At 40.6% G+C, this 21389-nt stretch overlaps 2 protein-coding genes across 7 annotated transcripts in view; one reads left to right on the forward strand and one right to left on the reverse strand.

Moving 5' to 3' along the window:
• Window positions 1-3343: 3343 nt before the first annotated feature.
• On the reverse strand, window positions 3344-19871 carry INTS12 (integrator complex subunit 12). 5 transcript variants are annotated; one of them, XM_064652046.1, is made up of 7 exons: window positions 19763-19871; window positions 14870-15033; window positions 12825-12971; window positions 12088-12275; window positions 8128-8287; window positions 6647-6799; window positions 3344-4293 (listed from the first exon to the last, which is right to left on the reverse strand). In XM_064652046.1, exons 2-7 carry the CDS (start codon window positions 15023-15025, stop codon window positions 3712-3714), a joined length of 1386 nt encoding a protein of 461 aa, XP_064508116.1. In that variant the 5' UTR covers window positions 15026-15033; window positions 19763-19871; the 3' UTR covers window positions 3344-3711. The 5 variants fall into 5 exon arrangements, with proteins under 5 accessions (XP_064508116.1, XP_064508114.1, XP_064508112.1 ...); XM_064652044.1 differs by lacking the exon at window positions 19763-19871 and adding an exon at window positions 19142-19160; XM_064652042.1 differs by lacking the exon at window positions 19763-19871 and adding an exon at window positions 18720-18972.
• Window positions 19547-21389, forward strand: part of GSTCD (glutathione S-transferase C-terminal domain containing) — a 60391-nt gene continuing 58548 nt past the window's right edge. Inside the window, exon 1 of one of the 2 annotated variants that reach the window (XM_064652040.1) lies at window positions 19547-19919. The gene's annotated coding sequence lies outside the window, so the exon portion shown is untranslated. The remainder of the gene's footprint in view (window positions 19920-21389) is intronic. The other variant, XM_064652041.1, reaches the window with a different exon arrangement.

Genomic DNA, 21389 nt, shown 5'->3' on the forward strand with positions numbered 1-21389 from the left:
TTTAGAAGACCTGGTCTCTGCTATAAATCCTTCCTGATATAATACTTCAAAGAATCACAATCCTAACTGACATTTTTATACCAGCAGAAGGAGACTTTATACTTCATTTAAGAAGCTGGGAAAGTTACAGTGGAAGAAAGTCTTTCGCTGATACAAGTTGTAGCTGTATTGCAGATTTTGCTAATACAGGGATAGTGACAAGTCCAGCTAGAATTGCCCTTATTAGAGGGAAAAGACCAGAATGCACTAAAGCTACAGCCTAAGTTATTTTATTCTGAATGGAGATACCCTACAGTCAATCCATGCCAGAGTTATAGACATAAAAACATCAGGATATATTTGAATCAGGTGTCAGAAGTATTTTAAATGGCATTAGCTACCACAACGTAAAAACAAGGATCAATTTTGTTCTGCCTGTGTTTACCCCATAGGTGGCACCTAAAGTAATCTGCACAGTTCAGCTGTAAGCTCCTGAACTCTCAAAAGCAAAGCTACATGTATGTTCAGAGGCAAGACAGAGGCAGCTAGCACCTTGAACATTCCTCTGGGAGCAGGTTTTACTACTGGAATGAACTTTACATAGCAGCACTCCAGCCATTTAAAGAATCTATCTTCACACTACTACTTAGATCTAGGCAACAGTCTTCTGATTAACACTTAGGAAGAAAATATGCCTTCTGCTTGCTAATGGAAACTGCTTCGGGGTCTTTTCCTAGTATACCACCATTAAAAACCCTCTGTTGGAAAGGAAGAAGGATGGGCTGATCAAAAAGCAGTAAAAGTTCTGGATTCCTCCTGCTCATGTTGTTATTTTTACATAGCCCTGGAAGCCACAGGCATCACAAAGTCTTTTTTTCCTCCAAAGGAAAAAATAGTTGAAAAAATGTGCAAATTTCCCAGGTAGCTGAGGCAATCTCGAGTAAATGAAACTATTCCTTTCAATGTTTAAGGAACGTTAGCCTAAATCTTAATTGTGGAGAAGGGAAATGAGGCATGGGAAATAGCTGCATGTATCAGCTTTACACATACCTAAAATACAGGATGGATAAAAATGGATGCCTATGAAAGTCTGCATGGTGGGTTGACCATGGATAGATGCTGGGTGCCCACCAAAGCCACTCTGCCACTCCTCTCCACAGCTAGGCAGGGGGGACTGGAAAATAAGATGGAAGCTTGGTGGGTCGAGTTAAAGGCAGGGGGAGATCACACCAAGTACCATTACTGGCAAAACAGACTCAGCTTTTGGAAGATTCATGTGATTTATTACCCATCAGAGTATAAGGAGAAAATAAAATACTCCTCCCTTATTTCCAGGCTTTACTCACGAATTTACCATCTCCTCTCCCAGCAGTGTGGGGAGACAGGGAATGGGGGTTGTGGTCAGTTCACCACACATCATTTCTGCTGTCCCTTCCTCCTCAGGGAGAGGACTCCTCACACTCTTCCCAGGCTCCACTGTGAGGTCCCTCCCACAAGAGACAGTCCTCCACCAACCTCTCTAGCACAAGTCCTTTTCACAGGCTGCAGTTCTTCATGAACTGCTCCAGCATGGGTCCCTTCCACAGGGTGCAGTCCTTCAGGAACAGACTGCTCCAGCATAGATATTCACAGTGTCACCAGTCTTGCCAGCAGACCTGCTCCAGTGTGGGCTTCTCTCTCCATGGGGCCACAAGTCCTGCCAGGAGTCTGCTCCAGCACAGGATTACCATAGGGTCACAGCTTTCCTCTGGGCATCCACCTGCTCCACCACGGGGTCCTCCATGAGCTCCAGGTGGATCTCTGCTCCCCCATGGACCTTGATGGGCTGCAGGGGTCTGCTTGCATCACCATGGTCTGCGCCACAGACTGCAGGGGAACCTCAGCTCCTGGAGCACCTCCTCCCCCTCCCTCTCCACTGACCTGGGTGCCTGTAGAGTTGTTGCTCTCACATATTCTCACTACTCTCTCTGGCTACACTTGCTGTTGCACAGTTTTTTTACCCTTAATATATTACCCCCAAGGCTGATGAGCTCGGCCTTGGCCAGTGGCAGGTCCATCCTGGAGCCAGCTGGCGTTGGCTCTGTCAGATACAGGGGAAGCTTCTGGCACCTTCTCACAGAACCAACTCCTATAGCCCCCTCACTACCAAAACCTTGCCATGCAAATCCAATACAGTCAGAGATGTTTTGACATTTAGAGATGCTCCTCTCATCACAGAAGGAATAGAGAGAAATTGCCAAATGCTGGTCACAGAGAGCAAGACTCAAGATCATTTTCCAGTGCCCAACTCGAACAAGTTCTGGAGAGCTGAACACAACCTGGACCAGCTGGGACAAAGAGAGGGACCAGAAACTGTGAAGAAGAGCTCAGGGGTAGGAGTGGAGAGCTGGAAGACATGATACTTCCCAACTATCTGTCTTGGTTGGGTGGTAAAGCATTAATCCACACATGGCTGGGACAGGTTTGAAGAAGTGTAACAGAGTCTGGCAGGATATGTGGAAACAACTGAAGGGACACTTGTGGGTATAAAAAAAGGTCCAGTTAAGAAAAAGTCAGGAATGCCTTCATAGGAAGCTCCCAAGAGCCATACTTGAGCTCCCAAGAGCTCTCAAATCTCCTTTGTAACAGTAGCTGGGCTAAGTGCAAGACCATGCTCGGGCAGGGAAGTAGAGGGGACTCATGCTCTGCAAAATGAAGAGAGACAAAGCTAATCCCTCTGTTCCTTCTGGTTATGAGAAAGCAGTAAGTGTAGATAACAATCATATAGGCTGTGGCAGAACAGTGGAGAGACCAGAGGCTTCATTTTCCAGACCAGCTGGTAGGCAATTCTTCTTTGGCACATGCTAGGGTCATGAATTTTACAGCAATACTTTGCAGCAAGGAATACTTAGGTAATCAAAAAGTCTTCTGTGTTTCAGGTGTGCCAGAAAGGAAGCAAACTTACGAACATTCAAGACGATTCCCTTCATTTTCTTCTATTTTTTCCCCTCTCTCACATCATACAACAATGTTGTTCAATTAAAATATACACTAGCTTCCACTTATTTTCCATTCCTATTCAACAGGACAATATTAAGGCCCTCTACAGTTTAAGAAAGCTTGAAAACACTGCCTTGACTCTCTTCTGCTCTTTTTGCATGAAGTTTCTCACTGTATAAAACCAAAATAGGCCAATTAACCAAACTACCAACCCAAAATTCACCATTTAAATATACCGTTGTTTAACAGTTAATTTTTGAAAATGCATTTTTTTCATGATGAATCTGATAATTTGAGACAATTAACTCTGCAAAATATAGAGAACTCTGAACACCTCAAGCATTTTAAGTGTTGGAATACGAGGTGAAAGAAAACTGGCAATGACTTCCCAGATTAATAATCCTTTTATTATTAACATTTAAGAATGATGGTTTCAGAAAGTTCATTTTATTAAGTGTCCCCATAAACGTGGGTTTTTTAATATTTAAAAATACCCAACTTTTACAATTTCAAGTTTCAGTGCTTTGAGCTACAGAAACAGGAGCATATAATAGTGAATTCCTCCAACATACTCAGTTCACAAGGCAGAAGGAATACCAGAATTAGTGAAGTTTGACCTCCTGTATAACATGAGTTTTGGGCTTCCCTGATTTAACCTCCATTTCAGTCCAGTAACTGGGGGATTTCCTTTAACAAAAACACCAATGCTGCTGTTTCATAGAACATAACCAACAAAATTAGCAAGCAGACGTACTACTTCTTGAGTTTCTTTTGAGCAGCCTTTTTCTTGACCATCTGTAACCTTTTCATAGCATTGAGCTGAGATTCCTGAGAAGTTGGGCCCTTTAGGGAGGCTGACTGATTACCAGTATCCGTGGTGGTTTTACTCGTGCTGCCCCCGCTGTTCCCTGAATTCCCGCTGTTGCCGTTCCCGCTGCTCCCCTGGCTGCTGGTGCTCGGCGCGGCACTGCTGGGACTCGGGAGACCCACTTTGCTGACGTTGTCGCTGCTCACTGAGCGGCTCAGGGTGGTTTTCCCCAGTGTCAGAGGTGGAGGAGGTTTCAGCTGAACAGGGTTTGTGCTGTTGTTGGCAGAAGCTATTTTTGACCCCAGTCCTGTTTTTGAAGTTGCCAACCCTGACAAACCCACAGGTTTCTGGTTATTTGAAGAAGCTGCCGGTTTCCCACTGGCACTCTGTGCTGTTGATCCCAGTTTGGCAGTTGATGGATTGGCAGAGGAGGTTTTGGCTGCAAAAGCAGCCCATCCTGTAAGGCCACTCGTTGCTGAAGAGGAAACACTTGTACCGGCAGAGTTCCCCGAAACTGCTGCTGAGGTCTAAAATAAAAAAGCATTCTTATTACAGTAGCATCTATTTGTACAACACATCACAGTATGAACACATTGAGCCTCTGTTTCAGTTCTTTTCCCAGGATCATCCAATGTACAATATTTCATCACTGCTTACTGCAGTTGAAAGTACTAACATGAACACGAAAGGATGCCAGGTGCAGCCAACTTTTAATCTCCCAGCCACATGGAACAAATAATAAATACCTTTTCTCCCCTTCCTTCTATACAGTTAGCAGGCTACCATACAGCATTGTGATCCCTCCATGAATAATAAAAGCCCAAATTTGTGAACTATATAAAACGTGGTGGCTTGCCTTCCTTTTTTTTTTTTTCTTTTACTGTTGTTACCTGGTGTCACTTGTTAACAAGATGACAGATGCTTGGACAAAAATCAGACACTGAGCAATTTATTATTGCATTTATTACAGCCTTTTGGTCAAAGTAGCAGTATCTAAACTGTTTCCTTTCTCTCCCTTGGTTCTTAAAAGCCTGTACCACAGAGAGAATTAAAAAAAAAAAAAAAAAGTCACTGCACTTCTTTCCTGTAGGTCTCTTCCCATTCAGGTACTGCAAAACACAAGCCTTCTGCACACATGGGCTCCCTTGCTTGCAAAGTGCTCTACACATTACCTGAGTTCCCACACCTTAAACCCTATAACCCCCAGGTTTCAGATGGGGATGATATGTTGCGTTATTAAACCAGAGTTAGAGCAAACGGCAGAGTTAAAATGAAAACTAAACCCCTCTATTTAAGTAATATCCCTTTTACAGTATTTCTGGAGAGTTTCTAAACAGTAAAGATGACAGATGAAATCAGGCCTCAGGTCTAACAACCCATTTAGGCAAATAAATAAGTCTGCTGAGGTGAAAAAAGTATTCTCAAGTATAAGAGCTTGAGCAATACCCATCATATTATTCATGATGGTTTGCATCCAGGCAGAGCAATGGCAAACATAACTCTGAGCGCATGAATAGTTGCTTTGATTTTGAGTTAAAGCTGTGTTTTCCTAGGTAAGGGTCACGCTTTATTAGACTGCTATGTTTTTTACTATACTGCCTCTGTTTTACCACCTTTGAGCAAATTGTGACAGTATTTTAACTTGGGAAAAACAGAAATAGAAGCAACATAGAATCACGGAATAGAATCACAGAATGGTTTGGGTTGGAAGGGACCTTGAAGGTCATCTAGTTCCAACGCCCCTGTCCACGCTACCCACTAGATCAAATTATGTGTAAGAAGCAGCAGTCTCCTAAATTAGATCTCAGAGTCAGCTAGAGTTTCCCTATTGTAGACTCATAGAACTGTCTAGGCCAGAAAAGACCTTCAAGATCATCAACTCAAAGTGTAAACCCACCACGTCCAAGTCGACTGTTATCAGGAAGAAAAGCCTAACTGTTAAAATACACACGTTACTTGACCACAGAGACCAAATAATATATTTTCTATGATTCATAGAATCATGGAATGGTTTGGGTTGGAAGGGACTTTAAAGATCACCTAGTTCCAACCTCCCTGCTGTGGGCAGGGACACCTTCTACTAGACCAGGTTGCTCAAAGCCCCATCCAACCTGACCTTGAAAAAATGCAGGGATGGAGCATCCACACGTTCTCTGGGCACCTTGTTCCAGTGTCTCATCACCCTCACAATACAGAATTTCTTCCTAACATATAACCTAAATTTATCCTCTTGCAGTTTGAAACCATTCCCCCTTGTCCCATCACTACATTTCCTTGTGAAAAGTCCCTCTCCAGCCTTCCTGTAGGTCCCTTTTAAGGTACTGGAAGGCCCCCTGGAGCCTTCTCTTCTCCACGCTGAACAACCCCAGATCTCTCAGTCTGTTTTCACAGGAGAGGCTCCAGCCCTTCCCAGCTCTTTCAGCAGTCTCCTTTGGACCTGCTCTAACAGGTCCATGTCTTTCCTGTGCTGAGACAGCTGGACACAGTAGTTCAGGCAGGGGCTCACAAAAGTGGAGTAGAGGTGCAGAATCACCTCCCTCAACGTGCTGCTGGGCCAGCTTCTAATGATGCAGCCCAGGATATGGCTGGCCTTCTAGGCTGCCAGGGCACATTTATAAAGATTTCTACTTGTACAAAATATCATTAAAAAAAATTCATAGCGTGAGTTCTGTTCTTTCCCTTGTAACATAAAAATACAGTCAAGAGTTGGATGTTTTAGGGATTTACTGGTGAAGTGAGGGTTTTTTCCCCGTTCTTTCAGTGTTAATGCTATGGTGCTGCTCCGTCTGCATTGTTTTCATTCATGATTCTTGTGAGAAAAGATTATAATCTATGCAGTGAAACATAAACTTTTCCTCTGGTAAATTTAAACTACATTACCTTGACTTCTGTTCTCTTGAATGCTAGAAAAGCTGGTGGGGTCTCAGGTTTTAACTTAATTTCTGGCTTCTTGACCAATGGATCCTTCAAAGCTGGTGCAACTGAAACCACTGCAGGAGCTGGTTTTTGAGGTGGCTTTTGTGTCTTCTGAGCCTGCAAAAGTGGTACGAAAAAACCATGCCAAATTAGTTACAGACCCTATAACATTGACTGTTTTGACTGTTAACAAAAAGCATGAGCATTTTAAGATTGCAATCTAGTCTTTACAACTTCAAGTTTAATGGTCCATAAGAAATGAGGTAATAGGGGATGTGGAGATAGTGCTGGTTATGGTATTGGAGACAGGGTCCAGCCACAAAGCATCCTGAACAGAACTTGCTATTTCAGCATGGAAAGAGTTGCAGTGGTGACACTTAGAGAACAGGAAAGCACTGGGCCTTTACAGGAATAAGGTAAAGGAAGGTGAACTTGCAGAAGAAAGGGACATAATCCAGCAGTACTGGGATGTGGGCTCCAAGAGCCTCCTAAGAAGTGGCAGGCAAAATGGCAGAATTCATGCCAAAAAGGAAAAAAGGAAAGGTCATATTGAAGGCAACTATTGAACGGCTGCAATCACTATCCTGTGCAGGAACTGACCTTCAGCAAACACTCCTCTGGGTTCAAAAGCCTGATGATCATCAGAATAATCATGTATTTCAGTCAGTGATGATAATTCCTAGGCCAGGATCTTACATTGCCTTTTTTTCTTGTTTCTTAGTAGAGCCATTTCAAAAGATAACAACTTGCTAAGTTATCACAGAGCAGTTTCAAAACACACTTTCTGCTGTATAAAAGGGTGTGATTTTAAAACGTTGCAACTAAAGTCACCAATGTTTCATGCACCCAAGGTGCTGTCTTACTCTCATATTCATTTCTCATAATGAGACGAGTGCAATTCCAGTGGGATCCTGTTTAGTCAAGAAATTAACATGCAGATCAATCAAAATAAAGATTTTAATTTTTTTTTTTACTGGAATGTGCTACCCTCAGCTTGTTTTTGAGCCTGAGAAAACTCAATGTTTGAGATCTGGACTGAAATTTGCAGTCTTGTCCTACAGGAAAGCAACCATTAATGTCCAAAGCTGAGAAGAAAACTAAAACTGTAGGGCTATTTGGTAGACATATGCTAAAAACTGAGTATCACCCGAAATAAAGAAAATAAAAAGTTTCAACTGCTGCCTGCCAAGAAGGAAATAATCCTATTTCACTCTTCTTCACTCAACTTTTCATTTTTAAAAAACGTTTTTTAAGAAGCACATTGCAGAATGCTCTTTGAGATGCTACATTAAAAAACACACCTGCAGCAAGGGAAGCACTGCTGAGAAAAACAGTTTTCCAACATGCTTCCTAAGATTTCTCTAACCCATAAAATACTCTCACATAGTAGAAATAGCCTGCTGTATTCAAATAGTGCTCACACGAGACAAAAAACTGACTCCTACCATTCTCTTCATCTGCCTGGTACAGCGGGCACAATACCATACAAGTCGAGGATCATTCACTTCCTTGTCTGTCACCTGAGGTTTATGGCAATCCTGGTGGTAGAGATTATGGCACTCCTGACACTCCACTAGCTGATTCACAAAAGTAACTGTCATTTGCCTGCAGAGCAAATAGTTAAGAACAGATTATGGAAGAAAGCACTTAGAGGATTATCCAGTTGTTGAAAATTTTGCAAGGTTTAAGATAAAAATTAAAAATATTTTTGCTTTTGCATATATTTCCTACCTTTGGCAAATGAAATGTATTCCTTTTCTTCCTGTATCAGCTCTTCCTAACTAATATTTTAGAAACTTGATATTTTTAAAAGGTAATTTTTTTCAAGAATATCTAAAACTTCCACAATATTAAACATGTGTATGCCAGTTTTGATTTCTCTGTTTCATTTTTATATTAGAAATATAAGTCTTGTCTGCTTTGCTTCACCTGGGCATTTTATGGATACATCACTCTATAACAAACATGACTTCCTCATTATATTAGTATATGAAGGCCTAGTCTCCATTTGTACAATTTTGCTGTAAGCTTTAGAGCAATACAGTTCAAAAACAATTAACTTCTCAACGACAAGCCGGTAAGAGTGCTTTCTGCTACAGGATTTGAAAGCATCATCATCCAAGCTCTACACTACTTTGAAGATGTTTTATTAGCCATCCTTTTGGTCCCAACTACACAAACAGACACGTGGAATTTGAGATAATACCAGAGTCATGGAAAGATGGAATAGAAAGGATTAATTGTGCAGTCCTGCCTTGAAGCAAACATGCAAGCTGGTGATGAGGACTTCATTTTGCATGGGCCTCTGTTGAAAGTAAATAAATGATAAATTATATATAATGATAAATTAGTGATATATACATGACTGGGAGTCTGCCTGTGAATTAGCCAAATACCATTTTCTTAACAATTTCTTCTTTCAGAGGACAAATCAAGCTATTTAATTGCTAAGCTGCTTTTGCTCATATCCCTGAGGAGCAGGTACCCAGGTAACCATGGAAACTCTATTTGTAGATGGGTGGGGAAAGGTAATCCCTTATTTCTTTATATAACAGAAAAATGAAGTCTGATACTACAACATTTTCTAAGACATATTTCTCTTTTACACAGGCAATTTAAAAACAGAGGGAGAAACCTTTCTGAAATTGCAGGGTCCATTATTCTACATGTAGGATATTTGAAAGACATTTTGTTTGTTTCTCATTCCTAAATAAACTGGATCAGAACAAAGCAGTGATTTTTCAACCTCATGTGTCAAGGCGGGAGACTCACCATATTTTAAAATTACAAAGAACAATCCCAGACTGATTAAAAAGTCAGGAACTCTTCATGATCAGAAACAACCACTTACTTTTAAATTATAAGATAACTAAGAAACAAGCCTAACAATTTTTTACCATCAAAAAACAAACAAAAAGGTATTAGCAAAAAATTTGAAATTTTGTTATTTCCAACCCAGTGTTTTTTAAAGATTTTTCTGGGATGAAAACTTCACAATCATCTATAAACTGCATACAGTATTTCCTCTTCATATAACTGAGGAGCCATGTAAGTGGTGGGTCCTGTTTTTGCAAGACCTACAGGTACTGGAGAAGTCAAAGTTATTTTAATATTCTCTCCCTCCTTATGCCTAAGTTGACATAACAGAACAAGAAAAACACAATAGGCATCAACGTGCAATACTCGTAATCACTGTGAAAATACATTTGACACTTGGCAAATCTTGAAGAAACATTTCACGTCTCTGCTTTAGTTTTTACACCTATAAAAAGGAATAGTTAATATTTGAATGCACTTTTTGCATTTGTGAACTCACAGCTGGGTTCTTGTCCACTTGTGTTCTTAAGCAATGTAAATATAAACTCTTTTGCTATGAACTCCACCTACTCTGCAATTGGACATGATGTTTTCATTCACAACTGGTTGAATAATTGAGTTATTAGAAGATGCCATTTTAAAAATACTATTCATACTTGAGTTATTTTACAGAGTATCCAGTGCTTTTATTCTTCATATGTATGGGGATATTATTATTTTGGCTCAAGATGGCCACCCCAAAAACAGTGCACATATTGAAAGTGAGCAGTAAATAGAGGAATACTGTCTGACCAACGTGTTCGAGTCAGAACTCCAAAGCACAAATCCTCTTAAAAGCATCTGGTTCAGCACGAGGTGGAGATGAAGAACCATGTGACATCAGTCTCAGCAAGTTCTGTGTAAAATGAAAGTGATCCTGAGTGTCAGGGTTACTGTTGCCACCCCCTCTCTAACGGGTTGTTTCTTTCCCTGCAGTACTTCTCCCTCCCTCTGGCATCAGTTAATGAGAGCTATTTTAGTTAGCCAGGGCAGAAAACTCTTTTGCAAGAACAATTGAGTTGGTGATCATGAGCATGTAGAAGCAACACCTTCAGCAGCCAGGTTAAACATTGATTGTGGAACAGCTAATGGAACCACATACCCGGCCTGTGCTTTTCAAAGCAAAGTCTTGGCCATGCTGGGCACAGGAGCTGCATTTTCTTTAGTTTCTTTACTTTGCAGGCATTTCTCATTATGCCTGTATGTGTTTTTTTTTTGCCAGGGAAGACAGAAAATTAATAATCCACAACAGCTCAAGACTGTCTAAAAAAACCTTTTTGTTATCCCTTCCTGCCAAATAACTTAATACCATACTATTCTTAGTAGCATTTTAACATACCACCAAATGGGGATTTGCCCCTTTTAGGGGACAGAAAAAGTGGAATTTGAAGGAAAAAAAGGTAAAATTGAGATATTTATTTCATACTTCTTCCTTTTTCAGTGTCTCTATTAAGAAACTAAACATTTGAGCTAACATATGGAAATAATGTGACATGAAATCTCATCAGTCCACAATTGGTTACCAGTATAATTAGCTGCAACAAAAGAAATTTATCATCCCTGGACTGCAGTTGCCTCCTTACCTACACAACAGGAATAACCATGAAAATGATGGAACAACGAAGTTATAAAGCCCAGTTTCACAAATGACTTAAGCTGAGCTTAATATATACTTGCTACTGAAAGGCCAGTTCCAGCCCCTTCTCTGTCCTGGCTCTACATTCTTGTATCCACACATGTGCCAACACAAGCATTTACTCTCACTAAGCTGACTGAAACCTAAACCTACTGAAAAACCCAAGTGGAAAGCTGATCCAGAAGCTGATTCAGCTCATCACAAAACTCTGTGTGCAATACATCCCCTAAACAGTACAGGGAAGGAGGTACAACTGGGAGAGCCAAACTGCTCCTTTTGGCAGCAGTGGGGGCTTAACAAGGACATAAATCATCTGTGAAACCAAATCCTGGTTTGAGTGATTTGATCCTAGGGTAGATATTCAGAAGTGAATTTTATACTTCTGTTAACACTAAATGTACTGCTAGCATAATGTTAATAAATCCAATTTTAGAGCCCTTACTGGAAAGTAAAAAGAACCTGTCTTCACTGCAAGATATATTTACTGAGAAAACATAGCTATGTGTAAATTAATGTCAAATGATTAGGAAAAGAGGAGCAACACATATACATCTCATAATAATGCCACTTACAAATGCTTTCAGAAGAGAAGTGATTTTTTAAAATGCTTATCATTAGCCGTTAATACTTTAACTTGCTTTCCAATAATTAAAAACTGGTATTTGTCACGATAGGTTTTGCATCATGTTTAGTTTTATTTTTCACTTGCCTTTTCCTGAAGAAAAGCTGTTTTTCTCATTAAAGGTTCTATTTTCAAGAAACTATTCTTATTCATGAAGGATGCTTAAATCTATTATCAACTTTGGATATGTGCTTAAGTGATTTCCAGAATAAAAACTTAAAGAAGCATTAACTCAATGGTACACATTAAAAAAAAAGGTAACTACCTACCAATGAAGCAACATTGACTTACCTGCAAACGACACAGGCCAATCCCATTTCCATAGCAAAGTCATCAGCACTGGTTTCCTCAAAGCTAGATAAATCAGGCATGGATAAATCCTTGCTCGTCTGAACTGTAATAGGAGAGGAACGAGCCTCTTGCTTCTCTACTTTGGGCTTCTTTGGTGCATCAGCTCCTTCAGCAGTATCCCCTTTTGTCTATTAAACACATACAGAATGTGAAAACTCAAAATGCTAGTAGATATTATTAAAATGAGAAAATAATTGGCACAATTAGATTAGAAGTATAAGAACGTATGCTTTACAGAGGATACACACAATGTTTTTTCTTTAATTACATATTTTCTTCAAAATATTTACAAACTAGAACCTCAAGCCCACTTTTTGTACTTCACCTCAAAATCCTTGAAAAAGCTTTGGGAAACCTACATTTCAATTTGCTACATTTTAGTACCTTGTTATTATCAGGATGATTCAAAACAGAGAATCACAGAATGATTTGGCTTGGAAGAGACCTTTAAAGGTCATGAAATCCAACTCCCCCTGCACTGAGAAGGGAAAACAATCACAGAATAATTATAAGAAGACTTTTGTTGGAGTGCCTAAAGACATGATTGGCTAATGCAGCTCACAGGTTACGCATCACTAGATGAGTTGAGCTACAGAGACTGAAAAGGGAACCTTCTGTTTAAAACACCTTCGAGGTTATATACCAAGTTATCTCATTAGAGAACAAAAATCACTTACTTTATCAGCAGATCTCTTTTCTGTTTCTTTTTTCACCTTTTCTGATGCAGTGGGCTTGCCATTGTTGTTGCCAGAGGGCAAACTAGAAGTAGTTTTAGGCTCTTGCTTAATAGGTTTGGTAACAGATACTTTTGGTTGCTCGGCTTCCTAAAAACAGAAACAAAAATTGAAGGCAAACCCTACACTCGAGATACTTCCCAGTCTGCAATTAGATACCAGGATAGGCAAACAACATACAACACCAATCATCTACACACACACTTTTTAAAAAAAAACATTTCTTAAATATCTTCATACCACGTCAATAAATTAGTGTGCATAAGTTGCAGACAGCTAGTAAAACCTCCCCTTACCACTCACCTTCCAGAGGGAAAGGTGCTCCTTTTCCAAAGACAGATTCTCTTTGGAACATTAATTAAAAAGGAAGACATTTCTGCTTTTAAAATTCAAAGAGATAATGAACACAAATTTTCAGATAATTCTGAGGACAAAATTCAATATAAGCTGAAAACATAACCCGACATCTGATGTAACCAGACATCAATACTTCATTCCTTCATGGAGAAAAATATTGACCTCTGCTGAATCTCAGTCCATATTCATCTAGCAGATGAATAAATTTAGATCTCAGCAGGAATCAATAGTTCTCATTAATGACGCCTTAAGGTCAGCAATGGACAATAACCAAGAGAGTCTGTAAATGAGTGATTAATCACACTAATGCACAGGAGCAAGGTACCCCCTCTCAGCTGGTAAGAAGACAGTAATTCCCTGCTCTGTACTGGGACAGGTCCTAAGCCCTGAGCTTCAGCTCTCTGAAGTTTGTTGACTTCCTTCCAGGGTTGTATCCTCATTTGCCTGACTCTGGTAACTCTGTGCTCCCTACTCTGTTCTTGGATTTCATGGTCAACCATAAATTAATCCTGCAGCCTTATAAGAATGCAAGGAAAGAAACCATTTTTTTTCATGTCTGAGCTTTGCAATCCAGCTGATACTGGAGACATACTAAAAAGAAGAGAACAAAAGATTTCTTCCTCTGGCCTGAGCTTCAGTTTCACCTGAGGGCAGGTGACTGCCAGCCAAGCTGTTATTAGAATTGGCTTCCCAAGCCTCTTTGCACTATTATTGATCTCTCTGCTTCCTCTTTAAACCACAAATCGCTTCTTTGAGCTCTGAGGGCACTCGAGAGTTTTGAGACCTGTGTTAGGGGGAACTGCAGTTTAGGTTTCAGGGAGCTGAACAGAAAGGAGTTAGACCACACCATACAAGCCTGATATATGCTGAGCAGTAATAATGCCTTTCAGTTATTTGGAACCACGTAGATGTAGAAATGAAATATTACTGATGTATCAGCATACAGACCATTATTATAACATACCAGGCTGACTTCCAGGCATCCTAGGGGAGAACACTACCTCGTTATCCATATGGCAATATGTAGCAGTACGAGGATGTCCCCACTTGGTTATTTCCATTCACTAATTTGGATTCAAATAGTCCCTCTAGCAGGTGTTCAGTGATTTTTGGTAGATGAAAAATAATGTTTGTCCATTGGACGGCAATGGTTCCAGACTGCAAATCATTTCTGCTTTGAACCATTTCGTGTTTTTCATTCCCATATGACTTCATCAACAGAATTTCACGGAAAGAGACCCAGCTTTATCAGTAGATAGCTTGTTCTGTTTCATATTTATCTGTGGCAAAAGTAATCAGCATTTTAAAGACCTTTTAGCTCTGAAATGTAACTGCAGAAATACGTAAGTTTGGGTTCACCTTACATAGCATGTCTGATATAATGTTGAATATCTCTTTTAAAGGTCTTCGTATATCAACAAGGTAGAGATTTTTTCCCCATTAACTTCTGTTAATTGAATAGATTATTTTGCATAAAAGGGAAATGATGAATATGAACATTCCATGATTACTTTTTCTTTTTCCTAAACTTCTGATTCTCTTTTAACTTTCCAGCTATAAAAGAGGAACTAGGAATAGAAGGAGCTCTGTAAAGGCATACAAAAATGACCCATGCTCTCTAACACCAATACCTTCTGAGATGGACGATAGCTTGACTCAGTTCCTCTGGCCAAAGACTCATCAAGAAGTGCTTTCAGCTTTTCTGCAGAGTCCTTACTCTTTGAATGCAAGAAGCCCAGGGCTTTCAGAAAAATGGGATCAAGCTCCAAGTTCACTGTAGCAGCCATAGTGGTGTCTTCAGAGGGAGTTTGAACGAAAAAAAAACCAAAAAACAAACAAATAAAGAAAATCAATGACAACTTTATTCACCTGGAGCATAACTCAAACAGCATGTGGCTAACAGAAGATCTATTTTTTTTGCAAAATGGAATTACATTAAATCACAGGAAGGATGATATGTGAATTAATTATCACTAGAAGATGACTGATTGTGAACTCTAGAGTTGCAAAACTTGAATTTGACTTTACATCTGAAATTATGTCAAATTAATTCTTTGGCATATCTGATATTCAGAAACTAAACTCATCACACTCAGGTAAATGAAACAAATATTTCATATTCTTGATATTCCATACATCAAGAATATTGAAAAGTATGCAAAACAAGTGTCAACTTCAAGGAAAGCAATTACTACTCACTCTTCTCCTCAACATTATTTGCACATACAGTTATTTCTAACTCATGGCTTGTTTAAGAGTAACTAAAAAATCTTACTTGCAGAAAAATTAACTTTTGAAACTTCTGACAAAAAGCCAGCTCATTGTAGCATACAATATAAGATAAAACAGCTAGTGTATTATTTTATACAAATACCTGAAAAAACACCCTATCCATTTTTAAATTTAGCTGGAACAGTGAGAAAATTTATAACTTAGACTGTGATTTAACCACGCCCCCATGTGACAGTCTGAGTTTTAATGTCTAGTAATGACTATCCACAGCTTCAATATGCCACAGTGACAATGTAAATGGAATGAAGTGAGAAAAAGGTTAGAACTAATTAAAAAAAATTATGTTTGCTTCAGAGCAATACATTCTGGCACTCTGGAACCTTCTCGGTTCATTTCTTTAACAAAAGCTCTAAGGAACTGCATTTACACTGGAAACCATACTTAAAAAGATCTCACTTAATCAGTAATTGACAATTAATAATTTAAGAAATAAGTGGGAAGTTATGGGAACACATCAGGATGCTTTATGGTTTTGTTTGGTTTTGGTTTTTCGTTTTTTTTACACAATAATCTAGAAGATGTTCTTGAAAAGCCTTTCATCAGTTCTGCTCAAAAGCACTGGACAGCTTTTTCAGCTGGAGCTTCCAAGGTTTTGTCTGATTAATTAATTCCTTTTGATCTTCATGGCAGTGAACTTTTACCTCTCTGGCCAAAACACCAGCAGTGGCAGCCTGCTCCCTTAACACTTGCCTAGAAGTCCCTAGGAACCTTTATCTCATGCTGAGCTTTCACGAGACACCAGAGAATCACTTGACTGAGATCATCAAGGAGTTCAACATACAGTAGACTTCATAGGGATTTTATCAATGGACCCAGCAGAGAGTTAAGAATCCTCTTCAAGAGCCTCTTCTCTCTTCCTTAATCTTTGCTACTTGACAAATCATTTTCTGGTGGCCACAGAACTTCTGCTAGTAATACTACACACCAGTTACTCTGCTTTTTCACTGATCAAGCAGAGACTGCAGTGAAAGCCCCATCCAGACAATTCAGTCTCTCTCTGATGATTACAAAAAGTGAATTCACAGTGCATGGAAAGCACATACCCTTTTTTTAATGCATCAACCTCTAATAGATGCTCAAGCTGCTCTCAAGATCTGTGGGTAGGTTATCTCCTCCATTTCTTTGTTCTGAGAATATGCCTTTTACAAGAGTCAGTACCACATACTCTTAAACCAGGACTCTGCTAAACCCTCTGTTGAATGAAAGTAGAATCAAAACACTAATTCCAAAAATTTTGTAGAATTCCTTGCTAAAAACCAATACTTTCAGTTCTTCTCTGAGGCTTCTACTGGGAATATACACTTGTCTACAAGAAGAACAGGTAGCCAAACAGTCATTAGCAGCCAATTCAGGATGCCTGTAATATTTAGAGAACAAGTATAAACACACTAATTCAATTTTCATCTAGCTGAAGATTTCTTTCTAGCTCTAGCTTTTTAAAGACATATACTGAGAGGAACTGTTAAACCCCAAATTTCAAGAGGGTTCTCTATATTTATTTATTTGCCATCTACTATGTTGCATACCTACACATCTATTGTTGCATACCTACACATCTTGCAGTTAAAGGGATCTACTTCCATTACATTTTCAGATATGGTCATATTTTTATCCATCTGTTTCTGAACTCCTGTTTCTATTATTTTCTGAGACAAGTGTACTACTGAAGATATTTTTCCAAGAAAGCACACACCTGCAATTTATATTGCAATGCTATTATCAAACCCATTCTTTTAAAAACATGGAAATATTTTTATTTTTCACTGACACTGATGATTAAAAGGACTTCCACTCACATATCCTTTTCAGCTACCTTCAACATATGTAGCAGTAAACTTAAAACCTAGTCACATGAAACAACAGCACATAATTCCTGCCAACACACTCACTGCACTGTGTTTATCAATAATTAATTTATCATAATATCAATTCACTTTCTCCCTCCCCTTTAGATTCTTCCGTTCCTCAGAACTTAACTCTCTTCCTGACTAATCAGTGACAGTGGCAGATTTTGCTTATTTACCAATAATACCTTTTCTAGATAACTTCCAGATGTAATGTAAATCTTAAGAAAGTAGATCAAGGAAAATCTTAAAAGCAGGAAAAAACAAACTTCTGTTTTCAGTGTTTGCTTTTGTATCTTAATCAAGACTTGATTCATGACAGCATAATTTCTCAGTTACCTTCCACAAGGGACATTTCAAAACTCACACACTTCAGTAGTCTGGAAAACTGTATTAATCAGTTCTCATTTATCTGTTATCTTCTGCAAAGAATCTTCTAAGACTAGAGTAAAATTTCCTGCTATGTAGTTACTAGTACTGGTATCCTTAATTTTACATTCTATTCCACACTATATTTTATAATATACTTCTAAATTAATATTTCAATCAATATCACTGTAATCCATTTATCCAAAATGTCTAAGATTACACTATTTGCCATTTTCTCCTCAGAAATAGTGAATTATTTAAGAATCACAGAATCATTTAGTGTGGAAGGGCTGTCACATGGTCACCCTGTGCAATCTCCTGTTCAAAGTGAAGTCAACACTGAATTCAGACCAATTTGCCCAGGACTTTTCCAGTTGGATCCTGAAAACCTCCAAACACAGGAATGTGAAAAACCTTACGGGCAACCTGTCCCAATGCCTCACTACCCCCATTTCCTTGCTTGGAATTGGAAGTTCTAACTTGTGCTGTCTCTCACTCCCCCTCAAAGCATCTGACTACAAAGACTAGCTCTATCTTTTCAAAAATCTCCTTAGGTTTATAAAGGCTTCCATTAGGTCCCCTTAGGCCCCTGGCAGATGGCATCCAACACTTCCTTCACCTTCAGATCTAGCTATTTTGCCACAGGGTTGACAAGCCAGGTAGTCAGGCACGACTTATCCTTGGTAGATCTCGAGATGGCTATCCCTAGTCTCCACCAGCTCCTCCTTATGCCTACAAATGGCCTCCTCCATGATCTTTCCAGATGGAAGCAGCAAGGCCTGTAGTTGTCTTCCTAGTCCCTCTTGCCCTTTTTGAAGATGAGCATAAAATTTGCCTTTCTCCAGTCTTTGGGATCTCCCCAGTCTCACGGCCTTTAAAAGATGACAAAAAGCAGCTCTGTGAAGATGGACCTGAAGATGGTGTTTCAACATGTGCCATTGCCCATTGGTTTAAGACACTGGCAAATTGAGTTTACCTCCACTACTGTTTTCACCTTTCCTTAATCCAGTGTATACTGAAACTCATCAAGCTCACAAATTCCTGGGTATCATCCTCTTGGAAACTTCTTGGTGACATCAAACCTTAGTTAAAATGGAATTTCTGAAATAGTTACACCAAAGCCACAACACGACCCTCTGCAACCTACTTGCTGCAAATCTCTCCCTGAGACTTCCCTTTAGGAATGCACAAAACGCCTCTCCCCTGAAAGCAACACCTTAAAATGTTTAAGATAATAAAAAGCCACCCACCCTCCTGCCCCCGTTACCGCCCTGCACCGAGTTGCTCAGGGCAGCGGCTCCGGAGGTGCCCTGTGCCCAGGAGGGACCATCCTGGCACCCATCGGGACAGCGCGGCGGCCGCCGCCCCTCCCAGCCCCACAGGAGACCCACAGCTCACCCCGGGTCCGAGGGTAAGAGCCGCCAAATGTGGTGTGGGCTCCACTCTTCCTCCTCCCCAAACCCTTCTTCCTCCCTCCCCCCAAACCGCCTCTTCCTTCCTCCTTCCCCCCAAACCGCCTCTTCCCCGCTCCTCCCAAATCCCTCTTCCTCCTCCCAACCCCCTCTCTTCTCCCATTCCAACCTCCCTTCTTCCTCCTCCCAAAACGCCTCTTCCTCCTTCCTCCTCCCAAACTCCCCCTTCCTCTTCCCAAACACCTTCTCCACCGTTTTCCTCCTTCCCAAACCCTTCTTCCTCCCTCTTCCCAAGCCCTTTCTTCCTCCTCCCAAACCCCTCTTCCTCCTTCCAAAACCCTCCTCCTCCTCCTCCCAAACCCCTTCTTCCCCTCCTAAACCCCTTCTTCCCCTCCTAAACCCCTTCTTCCCCTCCCAAACACCTTCTTCCGCCCCCCAAACCCCTTCTTTCTCTTCCTCCTCCCCAAACCCGTCCTCCTCCCTCCTCCCAAACCCCCCTTTCTTTCTCCCAAGCCACTCTTTCCTCCTCCCAAACCCCCTCTTCCCCTCTTTCTTCTGCCAGACCCCCTCTTCCCGATCCCCGCAGAGCCGCCCGCTGGGGTCTCACCGGAGGCGAGGAGGAGGAGGAAGAGGAGGAAGGCGCACAGGCGGGTCCGCCGCCACGCCGGTCCCCCCGCGCCCCGAGGCCGGCGGGCGGCAGTTCCGGGCGATGCGCGGGGCCGGGGCAGGAAGGGGCGGAGCCGGGGCGGACGCGGCCGGGCCGGGTAAGGAAAATAGACCGAAAAGAGGGAAAGCGGTCGGAGTTAAATCTCCGGGTCCGGTTTTGGTGGGGTAGTAGAGCGCTGAGAGGAGCTGGGAGCAGAGGTTTTGTGGAGCGGGTCTGTGAGGGAGTTCTAGCTCGGCCGTGTTGTTCTCTGCGACAGCCGAGTTCCAGCGCGCTGCCTCCCTGAGTTCTGGTTCTGTTCTTCGTAACCAGTGTCCTGCCTTCTTAAACCATCCACAACTTCCACTTTATTGGTAGACCTGTCTGAGGCTCTTCGTGAAAAGCTTCAGGGCTCCCTCGCGGGTGCAGTGGTGGCTCTGGACTCATACAGCAAATGGATCGTCTGAATAGAAATATATTCTCCAAAGTTATGTGCCTTAAGGCACACATATTGCTTTGCAATAATTTAAATATTTGTTGCGTTTTTAAATGACATTATATTGAGCGTTTCTCAAGCCTTAATGCATCTGCTTTAGCAAAAATTCTGTGTTACCCTGTAGTAATCATCAAATGAATGATTTTCATTCTGAAAGGAATGAATTTCATTCAAACTGAAAGGAAGAGGATGCTTATGTACTTACTTATTAATTTTGAATTTTTTAGTTTTTCATTTTCACAGGAAACGCTTGTTTTTAAAGCAGTGATTTTCTTTATTACATTGTTAACACGGCAACTGAGTGAAACTAATTAATCTGTTGTTTAGTGCATGTTGAAAGGAAGAGAAAAGGGTAAAAACCGGTACAGGTAGCGAACATTATACTTACATAGTGTTTATTGCTTTAAATAGCCATGGTGACTTTTATACCAAAGGTAGACAGCATTATTTATCTCATCTTTACGTTATTGTGCAAATCCTGTATTGGTCATTGCTTCTTGCTTCCCCTCTTTCAGATAGTGGCTATTGTAAATAAGGCCAGTAGAATAAAAAGCCACCTCTTCCAGCAGAATTTATAGTCTAATTAGAGAAAAAAGTGCTGGGAAAAATGTTTTGAGCAAATAGTGCAATGTCGTGTTAGATTTTGTCAATTTTGCCTTGCATGTTTTGTTTTATTGTGTAGGTCTGTGTCTGCTTTTGTCTTAGTAAGCTGCCAAGGGATTAATCAGTGTATCACATTTAATGGAAGGGTAGCAGTTAAGTGAAAACACTTTAATGAGAACAGGCAGCCAGGTGGGCTATTGAGATGAAAGGCTGTGCATAAATTCACAAGGAAGGTAGACCTGCAGAGCCAAAACAGTGTGGAAAACCACCTGTCTTGGGAACAAAAAATACAGGGAACAACTTTGTTAATGTCGTTGCTTAGAGTCAAGATGTTAGGAGGAATTCTCTGAAGTAAAATATGGGAGAGGGGTAGGATATGGCAGTGTAAGGGTGTAGAGTTTGGTTGAGGTGACAATTCAAGGTAGCCTTATCTTCTCACAGGAAACAATACAGAAACACAGGTAAAGTCACTTATAGACAGAACTCCTGGGC

The sequence above is a fragment of the Pseudopipra pipra genome, chromosome 4, assembly GCF_036250125.1.
Source record: "Pseudopipra pipra isolate bDixPip1 chromosome 4, bDixPip1.hap1, whole genome shotgun sequence".
Taxonomy (NCBI): Eukaryota; Metazoa; Chordata; class Aves; order Passeriformes; family Pipridae; genus Pseudopipra; species Pseudopipra pipra.